This window comes from Eulemur rufifrons, chromosome 9, assembly GCF_041146395.1.
Source record: "Eulemur rufifrons isolate Redbay chromosome 9, OSU_ERuf_1, whole genome shotgun sequence".
NCBI lineage: Eukaryota > Metazoa > Chordata > Mammalia > Primates > Lemuridae > Eulemur > Eulemur rufifrons.
The window spans coordinates 37,731,050-37,743,804 of NC_090991.1; the positions used below are offsets into that span (position 1 = coordinate 37,731,050).

Sequence of the window (12,755 nt, forward strand, 5' to 3'; positions counted from 1 at the left end):
CACAAAAACAATTTTACTTAACTCTCAAATCCCCTGTCTTACCCAAGGCTTTCATGCTTTAGTTGATGTGATGATTCAGTGTTTTCTCTCTTCAAGTTTCTCAAAATCTGTTTGTGTCTTTGGGCTTTTAAAGTTAATGTGTCTAGTGGCATTTAATGGAATAATCATGATGGAAAGCAGGGTTCTTAAATCGGAGTTATGATTTTGGGGACAAGTCGGTAATTAGCAAAGGGCTGGTCTGCAGTCAGTGCTCCCTGGCACAGCCCACTTTCCATGGAAGGCTTTGATAGACATGGTGGCACTTTCTTAACTACAAAGCTAAATGGTGCTGAGCAATCTTTCTAGTTTCTCAACCAGATTCCATTAGGCTTAAAATGTTGTAATTCCCTCACCTCCAAAGCTCAGAGACTAATTTTTCAGCTATGGTGATTAACCAAAGGGAATAAGTGAAAAGTCTGAACAAATGGTTGACTACATAATCTGAGTTTTTACAGGTAATAAGAGTCTAACAATTACGATCCAGCCAGGGGACAAGAAACACAACCATGATTTGGATTGAATAAATTTTATATTAAGAATTATCAACTAAATTGTTAGCTAGATAACTGAAAGGGTTAAAAGAGGACCCTAAGGTACCACAAGTAAAAACTGCAGAAAGCCCTAGTTTTGAAGGGAAGAAGGAAGGAATTAAAATTTAGGAACCTAGAAAGGGGGTTGCCCTGTGCAACTGAAACTCAGATGTTTTAGGAGAGGACTGGCTGGTGCTGGTGACTCTCGGGGGCACAATGAAGCTGGTGAGAAAACTGCAAACCGAATTCAGGTGCTGCTGTGGTCGGGATCTGCACCTGCTGCAGTGAAGCAGCATTACTGGGGTGGTAACCCCGGGATCTCTTAGCATACAGGAAGCCCCAGTGAAGCAGAAGGAAGGAACAAGTCCCTTCCGCCTCTTCTAGCCTTGCCGTTTCCCTCTATCTCCCCCTAGTGGCAAAGCCTAACAGAGCCTTGCAGAGCACCTGCGGCAGCATCACAAAGCCCTGCACAGAAAGGAGGGCGTGGCGTCGAGAAAGAGTAGCTCAACAACTGGCACAAAGACTAACTTCTTCTGAAGGCCACGGCTTCCAAAATAGCCCTTTTTAGATTTGCTGACTCTCCCCACTCCATTCTTTATTTTCAGTTCCTTAATTTCACTGTTTCTTCATTTGTTTGGGGGTCAGACTTGGATTCATATTTCAGTTTTTACTTATGAGCTGTGTGACTGTAAGCAAACTATTTAACCTCTTTTAGGTTGAATGTACTCACCCACAAAACCAAAATAACAATATCTATTTCATGGGATAGATATAAGTATTCAATGAAATTAGGTTCAAGTGAAGTTTACTTAACCCGTGGTACAGCACGTGGTACTAAACAAAGGGAGAAAAGAGAAGAAAAACAAGCAAGGAAAAAAATGTGTGTAGTTTCTACAATTGGTCACGAGGCTATAGTTGGTATTCATCACACTCTCTTTCTGAAACCCTTTTCATGTTTCCTTTACCCTCAGCCAGAACCTCAACTGGTTGGGGTTCTTCACCTGGGGGGTTAAACCTTCATTCCTGAAGGTTCTGAATCCACAGTCATCCTGCCTGTTTTTGTTTTAGTAGTTTTTCACTAACTTTTACCAAGCACCAAGATAATACCCTGGGTTCCTGATACAGTCTTTTTTTCTCCCATTGCAGAGCAGGAGCCCACATTTCCTCTTGGGATCCAGGATCAATTACAAAATCTGGTAATCTCCTTTTTTATACGTGGTTCAATGACATGAGGAGCCCAAAATAGTCAGGTGGTGGTCTCAACTTCCAATCCATTGTTTTACCTCTTAGCGGAAGCATTTTTTCCTTCGGAACAAAGACCTCTAAACCAGCAGCAGAGCTCAAAGCTGTAGGTGTAAGAAGCAAGAAAATAAAATCTACAACTCTACAACTGTATTATGAGGTTTAATAGTGAGAGAAGTTACTCTCACTCCTACCCTTTAATTCTGGCTGTGAGAGACACAGTCTTATATATTAGTCTCGGAGTCAAAGCATATTCTGCAGCCTGTAGAGAACCATATCCTTTCAGTGTATCATCTCCCAATTAGTGCCAGAACAGTCTTCAGGAGGCCTTTCAACCTCTTTGTATGACCAGCTACTTTTGGGTGATGACATATGTTGTAACACCTGATAATTCCACAGGTATGGACCTATTGCTGCTTTTTGTTTGCTGTGCTGATCAGAATTGGTGGTGAAATATCATGACGGTAAATAAAACATTCCTTAAGCCAGGCAGGTGGTTCAGGGAATGCATATCTATATCCAGAATGCCTCTTTCTCATAAGTCAAATCTCTGCCTGCTCCATAATGGAAGGGGTTGAATGTAGTCAACGTACTACCCGCTGTGTAGCTGGGTCCCCCAGGGGATGGTGCCAGATTAGGAGCTCATTGTTGAAGTCTGCTTTTGGCAGGTCAAGTACTCATTACTAGAGGTATTCAGGTCAATGCCGGGGAAAGGGAGGCTACATTGTTGAGCCCATGTATAACCCCTATTGCTGCCACCATAGCCACTTTGTACATGGCTAGAACATGCCACTTTGTCCACCTGGTTATTGAGAGCCTCCTCTGTCATGGCTGCCCTAGACTTTCTTGCCTCCAACATTCTAATCCTGATCTTCCCAAGTCTTTGTCCAGCCAAACCATTAGCAAGTGCCTGTGAGTTACTGTGGGTATGTACTTCCAGCTTGTCTTAGTCTGGACATGGAGCAGCTAGCAAAGCAGCAAGGTGGTTTGAAGAGAGCCATCACCAGCATTGCAAAGCTGAGCCTAGAATTGAGAGGGCAGACTTATGAGGCCATAACTTAATTAGCACAGAGTAAGTTAGTCTAAAGCCCACAGCTTCCAAAATAGTCATCTTTAATTTTTTTTTTCTTTCTTTCTTTCTTTCTTTTTTTTTTTTTTTTTTTTAGAGATGGGGTCTTGCTCTTGCTCAGGCTGGTTTCGAACTCCTGAGCTCAAACGATCCGCCCGCCTCGGCCTCCCAAAGTGCTAGGATCACAGGTGTGAGCCACCGCATCCGGCCCAACAATCATCTTTAAATCTTGTAAACTTACCCACACCTTTCTTTACTTCCAATTCCTTAATTTAATTCTCTCTTCATGAATTTTAGAGTCAGACAGAGTTCCATTCAGATTTCAGTTTTTATATTTTAAACTTATGAGCTATGTGACTATAAGCAAGCTCTTTAACCTCTTTTAGACTTATTTTCCCCATCTACAAGCCAGGATAACAATATCTATTTCACAGGATCGATACAAGTGTTACACAAAGTGAAACTCACATGAAGTATATTAGCATGTGATACTAACAAGGCCACTGGTGGTTCCCTCTTTCCTTCTTGTGTATCTTCCCCATCATTCTTCCTCCTTTTCTTTCCTGTCTCTTGTCCCCTCTCTTTTTCATTGTGTCTTCTCTCTGTCTTTTCTCCTCTGTTTTGTTCTTTTCTCCTCCTTTTCATTATTTCTTCCATCTTTTTATACATCAATCCACCCCTATCACTTTTATTGTCCACCTACCTTCACATGGTCAATGATCCTCCACAAAAGAAAGGCTCCCACTTTTACTTTGGAATTTGAATTTTATGTCTTTTTGCCATCACTGAACTATTCAGGGTACCTCAAGTCTACTTAGGTGTCATATATAGGTCGTTGCCATTTTGAGAGCTTTCTGCAGTCTATTGCATAGTGTAATGGTTAGGAATGTGCTAGGTTTTAAGTTTTGAAAAAGCTAAAAAATATTGGCTTGATCAAATAGGGCCTATTCTTTTCACAGGTAGGAAGTTGCTAGTATTCATTCAGATGCTCAACTACATCAGGATCAGTGTCTCTTTCATTCTCTTGGGATTTTGCAACTCCGGGCATTGTATCTGTGTTTCAAGTAAGAAGAGTTGGGATGAAGAGGACATGAGAGCACCAGCAATGCATGTCCCTTTCACCAAGAAAGGAAAGCTTTCTCAGAGGCCATTTCATTGTATAAATGTACCACAGTTTATCTGTTTGCCTATTGAAAAGCATCTTGGTTCCTCTCAATTTTTGGTAATTACAGATAAAGCTGCTCTAAACATTCACGTGCAGGTCTTGGTGCAGAATAAATTTTCAGCTCATTTGGGTAAATACCTAGGAACACAGTTGTTGGATTAGGCAGTAAGCCTCTGTTTAGCTTTGTAAGAAAGTTCTAAACTATCTTCCAAGGTGGCTGTATCATTTTGTGTTCCCAGCAGCAATGAATAAGAGTTCCTGTTGCTCCATACATCCTTGCCGGCATTTGATGTTGTCCTTGCTTTGGATTAAGCCATTCTAATCAGTTGTAGGTTGGGCTCATTTTTACTCCTTTTCTCTCCATTTGGAATGACCTCCTTGGCCCATTCAAAGTCACCTTCTTGTGAAACTCTCCCTGGTGCTGCCCCCACTGCAAAGCCCCTGCTGGTCCCAAAGTGAAGTGATCTCTTCCTTTTTGAAATCCTGTTTCTGGCCCTCTGTCATCTTTTCTGCAGTGTACATAATCAATATATTACTTCCCATAGCGGTGACAATCCAAAGCCTCTGCACAACTTCTGAAAGTTCCTGGAGCATTACTTTCTTGTGGTCTCCCTACTCTGTTTGGCTCCTGGGCCGTTTTCCATCTTCCCACGAATCTACCCCAACGCAAAACTCAGCTCCTTCATCGGTTTTCAGAGGAACGTTGACCCACTCTGAGGATTGTGTTCTCTTTTCTCCTCACTCCCTATTGGAGTAAAACTATTCCTCTGTCTCATAGGTAATTGTTTCACATCCATCTCTTACATTTCCAGGGCTGCCATCGCGCATGTCCCATGGAGATATACCTAGTGTCAGGTGGCCTATCAAGGCATATTGGCACAGAGGAATCCATACCCGTAAGAGGAATTCTACCAACTGCTAAGACTATACAACTCATCTCATTACATTTGATGCAGCTATTTTCATAATATCTTTTTTTTCTTTCTGAATAGTAAGATATTCAGGGATAAGAATTAACTATGCATATTCTGATCTCTGTTGTCCCTGCTTTAGAAGTGGCAGTCAATACATTTTTATCGAATGAATGAATGAATTCACTCTATATGACTTCACTCTCTGTGAAAAAGAAACAAATGAACTTCTTTCAAGTAGACATTCTTGAATTATAAGCATTCTCAAATTATAAATCATGGGATGTAGAAGTAGCAACAGACCATGGTTTGTTTGCCCAGTGTATAACATTTATTAAGAAATGACAGAAGACATTGTATCACAGATATAAGTGAAATAGCCAACAGGCAAAATCATTCTGCTCCAAAAACCAAGGAAGGGATCAGATGTTAAAATGTGGAAAATCTAGCCTACTTCTTGGTTCAGAAGCTGAATGTTGGCTGGAGGGCTTCTATACTCTCTGTTGACATCTGAGGAATGCCACTTGGCTATATGTTGGTGCCTTTGATCTTGGAAAAAAATGTAGGTAAATAGAAGATAAAAATAGATCGTAAATCAGGGAAAAAGTTAGACTGTGGACAGTTCTCGTGGATAAATTCCAGAATATATCAGTGATTTTTAATCTTGCAGAAATAGCAGAAATTGTATATCCAAAGTAACTTGATGATCAGCAAGTGAGTGTGCAGTGTTTTCGCATCCCCAGTGAAGGGTCAAGGTGTTCATTGTAGAATGGAATCAGATAGAACTGTGAGGCTTAGATACTCTGTAGCCTCCACAACAGAAAATGAAAGAGAATTCTAAGAACTTGGTCCGGTGGTCAAGAGAAGAATAGTTCAGAGATACTGTGTCCTGGACAATTGAAAATCAGCAACCTGGCTTTTAGCAGATGGGCTCGCAGCAGGTGGGCTCGCAGCAGCAGAGTGGCCGGCAGCTGGACTGTCCACAGTAGGATGGGCGGCAGCAGGAGGCCTGGGCATGGTGCAGCTGGCAGCAGGATGGGGGTGTGCAGCTCACCACGCAGGAGGGGGGCAGGAAGGTGCCCTCCACGCGGCAGTCAGGGCGGCACCACCTGGTGCGGGAGCTCACAGCTCCACAGCCAACCTCCTGGCCACAGCCAGTGCCACAGGAGCTGGTTTGGCAGAAGCTTGGCTGGCAGCAGGTTGGCTGGTAGCAGCTGGAGCCACAGGTGCCACAGCTGGAGAAGCTGGGAAATCCGCAGAAGCTGGTGGAGCAGCAGGACATGGTGTCAGGAGTTGGGTTGAGCGTTGGGTTGCTCCAAGGAGTTTCTGAGTTTTGGCAGTGGCTTCCACATCAGCCCTTTTATATATCTGAGCCAGCTGATGTTTACAAAATTCTTAACATATTTTCCTTGTTTTCATTTCAATTTGTTGCTCAGTGGTCTTCCAGTTGGCTTACACTGAAATACATATGACACATTATGAGCAGCAATTTAGAAATTACTTTGTTTTATAGTTTCATTGGGACTCCTCATACTAGTCCTTTGCTCTTTGGAATATGTTTGTGGTTTCCCATGTTCAAAGAGTTCTCCCATTTTAGCCCAAGTAAACACCCTCATTTTTCATGATAATTATTCCATGTGATAATCTATCCAGAGTACTAAGGTTAAGGGTAATTGTGATGTTATTTTTCCCTCCTGGAGGAATTCTATTGAATTTAGGACATTCACCAAACTAAAGAAGTGCTTTTGGTCACACATAATTCAAAACTTCCACCTCATTTACTCCAACATCATGGCAAATTACCATTTATAGTTCCTTTAATTTCAACCAATTTGAAATGTGTAAATGTTATTTATGTTCCAGGCCAGAAATCTTTTCTTGTGAACCAAATGATAGAGCATATAGGGAGGTATCCAGCAGAGTGCTTAGCTTCTGGTAGAATCTTAATAAGTGTTTATTGAACCTGATTCAATGAATGTTGATTGACTGGGTGGAGTAAAGAGCATGATTCATGAATGTCAGCACCAGTCATAAATGATTAAACAGAACATTCAAGCTATAGTACGTCTCATGAAGAAGCCTTGTGATTTGTTGTAAAAAGAGACTAGGAAATGTTGAATTATTTTTTTTCTGGATTTAATAATTGAATCAAGGCTCAGGAAAAAACATCTAGGACTTATGTATGACATTTTGAAGAATATACCACCTAGCATCTACTTTATTCTTCTCTGAAATCCACGATATCATGTGTGATCCATCATTGCTACCCATTAAACCATAGAGGTAAGTGCTGGGAGCTTGTAAATAACTTGGAAAATATGTTTCTTATGTGTCCTGTATTTGTGCATTTTGTATATTATACTCAAATGCTTAATGAAGGATTTAAAAATTGAATGGTAAAGCTGTTTTTTTGTTGTTGTTCTAGGTTTGTGTTAACTTCTAAAAAGACCATCTTTCAAGTTGGGTTGCAAAGTGCAAAATATAATACAGTGGTTTTAGATTTCTAATGCATCTATCTGACAAATGATGATGGTAGAACTCACTGGCTGCTCTTCACAGGTGTTTGTTCTACTCTCATTCAGACCAGAGATACACTTTATCCAGTAAATGAAGGTGAATGTTTGGAGTTGAAGTTTAGAGAACAATTTGGGATCAGTGGGAAGAATGTGATAGGCTAAGGTATGGGAATTAAGTCTAAATGCTCTTGGAAAATAGTATCTGGCAGATATTTTTAAATCTATTTAGTAGGTAATACAATTTCTTTAGACATTGGGCCTGAATGAAGGAGAACATCTGGAATATTAAATGGAAGGAAACTAAAGATGGCATAAACACCTCTAGGTAGGAATCTATGTCTGTGACCAACCTGAAAATTTTAGCTAAAAGTGGCTTTATTGATCTAGACCTAATCATAATACATTAGAGCATTGAAGTATTTGAATAATTATAAAGATTATTTAATTCACAGAGCATTTTATTAACACATGGATTCAAGCATAATTTAATTTGTATTTAATCCTCCTGGTTTACTTTGTGTTTATGCCTTGGGATTATTAGCAAAATGCAAACGTACTCTTGTATTCCAGCTATAGGAAGACAGGCTTAAAGGTAGAAGGAGGACATAACTCAGTTTATTTTGCACATTAAAACATTTTATTTGAAATTAATAGGGGGCATAAGGAGAAAGCAGGTCTGAAGATGCATGGGGATCAGGAAATAGGGAGGGGACCAGAGAAATCACTGAAATGAAGAACGATCCCATCTTGGTCCCCTGCTCAAGCAGGGCAGGGTATCCAGAACACTGATTCGTATGTTTCAGTGAACTGATTCAGCACATCCACTGGCATCCTTACTCCAGAGTTTCATTATCTCTGAGGGGCTTAGCAGCATCATGATACTTGGCATCCAAGTAAAATTGAACACTTCTTCAGAGATCAGTGCGGTTTTGTTGTGCTTCCCCTTTCGTTCTTAAGTAATCAGCAACCTGGCTTTCAACATGTGGGCTCACAGCAGGTGGGCTCGCAGCAGCAGAGTGGGCGGCAGCTGGACTGTCCACAGTAGGATGGGCGGCAGCAGGAGGCCTGGGCATGGTGCAGCTGGCAGCAGGATGGGGGTGTGCAGCTCACCACGCAGGAGGCGGGCAGGAAGGTGCCCTCCACGCGGCAGTCAGGGCGACACCACCTGGTGCGGGAGCTCACGGCTCCACAGCCAACCTCCTGGCCACAGCCAGTGCCACAGGAGCTGGTCTGGCAGCAGCTTGGCTGGCAGCGGGTGGTCTGGCAGCAGCTTGGCTGGTAGCAGCTGGAGCCACAGGTGCCACAGTTGGAGAAGCTGGGAAATCCGCAGAAGCTGGTGGAGCAGCAGGCCATGGTGTCAGGAGATGGGTTGAGAATTGTACTGTTAAGAGAGATTTCTGAGTTTGGACTCTACCTTCTGTATCTGTCCTTTTATATATTCCGTAGTGCTGCATATTTACTTAACACCTTTCTTTGATGTCAAATGCAAAGTCTGTCTCTGATTGGCTAACGCCTGAGTTGTTTAGAAAATTAAAAATAGCATTTCATTAGCCTGATTTGGCCACTGGTCAATTAAGTCTCATCATGTTTCTTTTTTGCCCTCTGGACTAAGTGAGGGCTTGTCATGGAAGCCAGTCACAGTAGTGCCTCTTTGTGTAAGTCACATGACAGACTACACTTGAGCTAAGCGTTGCCCTGGCTCCCTTTGTCATACTTGTCCTTTAATGACCTTATGCAGGGTTTATCTAAACTGATTTTCTTCCTAAGTGGTCACTCAATCATGATCATAATTTTATAAACAATTTGTCCATACCTGGAAAGATTCATATTAGAGTCATCAAAACATAAGCTATAATCTGATTTATCAATTTCCAAACCAAGTGTGCCTTTCTATGATTAGTTTGTGTAAGTTATACAATCCTTAGAGTTTTAACTAATATTCTTGCCTTCAGTCATTGATGTATGTATTACCAACGAAAACCTTTAATTAAACTTTTGCTTGTAGATTATTTTTTGACTCTATTAAATTAAAAATACATGCTAGTAATAAATACACTTGTAGCAGGTCAAACAGCACAGAGACATACAAAGAAAAATTAATATCTTTCCCCCTCCACAAACACACATGCATCCCTTCCAAAACTAGCACTCCAGACATGATCAGTATTAACAGTTTGGTGCATATTCTTTGGCACCTCTATCCCTGTTTTTGCAAATATAAACTAGCCTATTTCAGTAAAGTTTGGGTCTCCTATGCATATTTATAATTAAAAAATTTTTAATTGTGGTGAAATATAACAACATAAAAATCTATGTTCACCATTTAAACCATTTATGTTAACCATCTTAACAATTTTTAAATGGTCTTGTCACCCTTATTGAAAATCATTTGACCATATTCACATGCAGAAGAATGAAATTAGACTATTATCTCACACCATGTATAAAAATCAACATAAACTAGATTAAAGACTGAACCATAAGACCTAAAATGATAAAACTACTAGAAGAAAACATAGAGGAAAAGCTCCATGACATTTATCTGGGCAATGAGTTTTTGGACATGAACTCAAAAGCACTGGCAAAATAAGCAAAAATAGACAAATGGGATTACAACAAACTAAGAAGCTTCTTCACAGCCAATAAAACAATCAACAAAGTGAAGAGACAACCTACAGAATGGGAGAAAATATTTGCAAACCATATATCTGAGAAGGAGTTGATATCCAAATCACATAAGAAACTTCAAACAATTCAAAACCTTTAGTAAGAAAACAAATAACCTAATTTAAAAATGGGCAATGGATCTGAATAGACATTTCTCAAGAGAAGACATACAAATGGCCAACAGGTGTATGAAAAATGCTCAAAATCACTAATCGAGAATGCAAATTAAAACCGCAATGAGGTATCATCTCATACCTGTTAGAACGGTTATTATCAAAAAGGCAAAAAATAACAAAGTGTTGGGGAGGATGTGAAGAAAAGGGAATCCTGGTGTACTGTTGGTGAAAATGTAAATTAGTACAGCCTTTACGGAAAACAATGTGAAAGTTCCTCAAAAAATTAAAAATAAAATTGCCATATAATCCAGAAATCCTATTTCTGTGTATATATCTGAAGGAAAGTAAATCAGTATTCTGAAGAGACATCTGTACTTCCATGTTCATTGTAGCGTCATTCCCAACAGCCAAGATATGGAAGCAACCCGAGTGTTCATCATTGAATGAATGGATAAAGAAACTGTAACACACACACACATTATTGATTACGGTACTGAAGACAGTGGTGTTGCATATCAGATCTCTGTTTCTGGCACTGTTTTCAACATCTTCCTCAGTGCAAAATTTAAGGTATGACATATTATTTGAGAATCCTACTCCTCTTCCACAGAATGAAGACTAATCCAAACATTCTCTGACCTCCCCTAAATAAATTAAGAAAATAAAGTTTATTTTATTTCACTCAATATGATGTTCTCCAAGTTTATCCATGTTGTAGTACGTGACAAAATTCCCTTCTTTTTAAAGACTGAATAGTATTCCATTGTGTGTATATACCACATTTGCTTATTACTTACTGTCTTTGGTTTTTGTTACTTCATTTAAGTTATGGGATCCAGACCATTCCAGTACCACTTGACTTTTGTTTAACACAGATATTCAGAATTATTTTGCTTTAAGATGCCATTGTTCTGATTTTCTAGTTACAAGTTTTGGGGGTTCTCCCCATTCGTTCATCTCCATTTTACTAGTTCTCTAATCCAGTTGCAATGCCTCAACTAGATTCGTAAGAGCCAAGACATAATTGGTGTACCAGTCAAATGAACACACCATTCTTGCCTAGGGCTTCTGTGCTTCTGTTCTGGGCTCCCATCCTAGTGACCTCAACTGGACAACACGTAAACTCCAACAACCTCTTCTCACCCCCAACTTTTATCCTAAACCAAGTAGCAAGATCTAAGATCTATCTCTTCTCTCCTGTTTGGCAACTTGGCATTGTGTGTGTGTGTGTGTATGTGTGTGTGTGTGTGTGTGTGTTTCAGGGCCTAAGCCCTTCTGTACTTTTAATCATATATTTTGGCCACAAAATATTGGACTATTTAATGGCAAAACAAAGGAAAACCACTTTTAAATATCATTATTAAAAAATAAAGAAAACCATAGTGTCATGCCATATTGAGATTTTGGAAAAATCTCAGTACCCCAATATTCTTAGCAAATTGCAAAGAAAAGAAAATTCTAACAACTTCATCATTGAAGAGATAAAAAAATTTTATTAAATCCAAGTCCCAATGAACTGTTGAAATATTTATAGTAAAATATAACATAACCCTTTTCACATCATAGGACTTCCACTGGTATCTAGATCAGTGAAAGATTTTTGGTCTTTCTTTGTAAATGAACTTGTGTCCTAGGGAAATTGTGTCGCTGTGTGACAAGAGGCTGCAAGCTGGGTTACAGGTATTGGAGTTCAGAAGTTTGTTGGGGCTCTACATTGGTTATCGTTGAGGTGCCATCTTCTCAGGATTCCTATCAGAAGGAGGTTTTCAACAGGTGGGCTCACAGCAGGTGGGCTCGCAGCAGCAGAGTGGGCGGCAGCTGGACTGTCCACAGTAGGATGGGCGGCAGCAGGAGGCCTGGGCATGGTGCAGCTGGCAGCAGGATGGGGGTGTGCAGCTCACCACGCAGGAGGGGGGCAGGAAGGTGCCCTCCACGCGGCAGTCAGGGCGGCACCACCTGGTGCGGGAGCTCACAGCTCCACAGCCAACCTCCTGGCCACAGCCAGTGCCACAGGAGCTGGTCTGGCAGCAGCTTGGCTGGCAGCGGGTGGTCTGGCAGCAGCTTGGCTGGTAGCAGCTGGAGCCACAGGTGCCACAGTTGGAGAAGCTGGGAAATCCGCAGAAGCTGGTGGAGCAGCAGGCCATGGTGTCAGGAGTTGGGTTGGGTTGCTCCAAGGAGTTTCTGAGTTATGACTGCTTATTCTACCTCGGCCGGGCCTTTTATAAGCCTTGGCCAGTTCCTCTATGTGTGATGGACAACATTTTTATCTTGTTACTCTTTAAACTAGCTTTTTTAGAGCCCTCTGATTGTACAAATGCTGAGTTATTTTAAATGTATCTTCAAATTGGTTTTTCCTTATTGCTCAGCTAATACTCACTGATGTTTGACCTTGGTAGAAATGTTAATGCTTTGTTTCCAAACAATGCTGTAATTTCCACTTGAGCCTCAGCCTCAGTTTTGTGCTTGTGGTTGTATCACCTGACAGTGACTCTCACCTATG

General features: G+C 40.8%; 3 protein-coding genes across 3 annotated transcripts; all 3 read right to left on the bottom strand.

Moving 5' to 3' along the window:
- Positions 1–5,875: 5,875 nt before the first annotated feature.
- Positions 5,876–6,238, bottom strand: LOC138391557 (keratin-associated protein 1-3-like). Its single transcript, XM_069481367.1, has one exon. The coding sequence runs from the start codon at positions 6,236–6,238 to the stop codon at positions 5,876–5,878; it is 363 nt and encodes a 120-aa protein (XP_069337468.1).
- A 2,209-nt stretch (positions 6,239–8,447) lies between these two features.
- On the bottom strand, positions 8,448–8,825 carry LOC138391559 (keratin-associated protein 1-3-like). Its single transcript, XM_069481368.1, has one exon. It carries the CDS (start codon positions 8,823–8,825, stop codon positions 8,448–8,450), a length of 378 nt encoding a protein of 125 aa, XP_069337469.1.
- Positions 8,826–12,021: 3,196 nt separating this feature from the next.
- Positions 12,022–12,399, bottom strand: LOC138391560 (keratin-associated protein 1-3-like). The gene has a single exon (XM_069481369.1). The coding sequence runs from the start codon at positions 12,397–12,399 to the stop codon at positions 12,022–12,024; it is 378 nt and encodes a 125-aa protein (XP_069337470.1).
- Between the last annotated feature and the right edge of the window lie 356 nt (positions 12,400–12,755).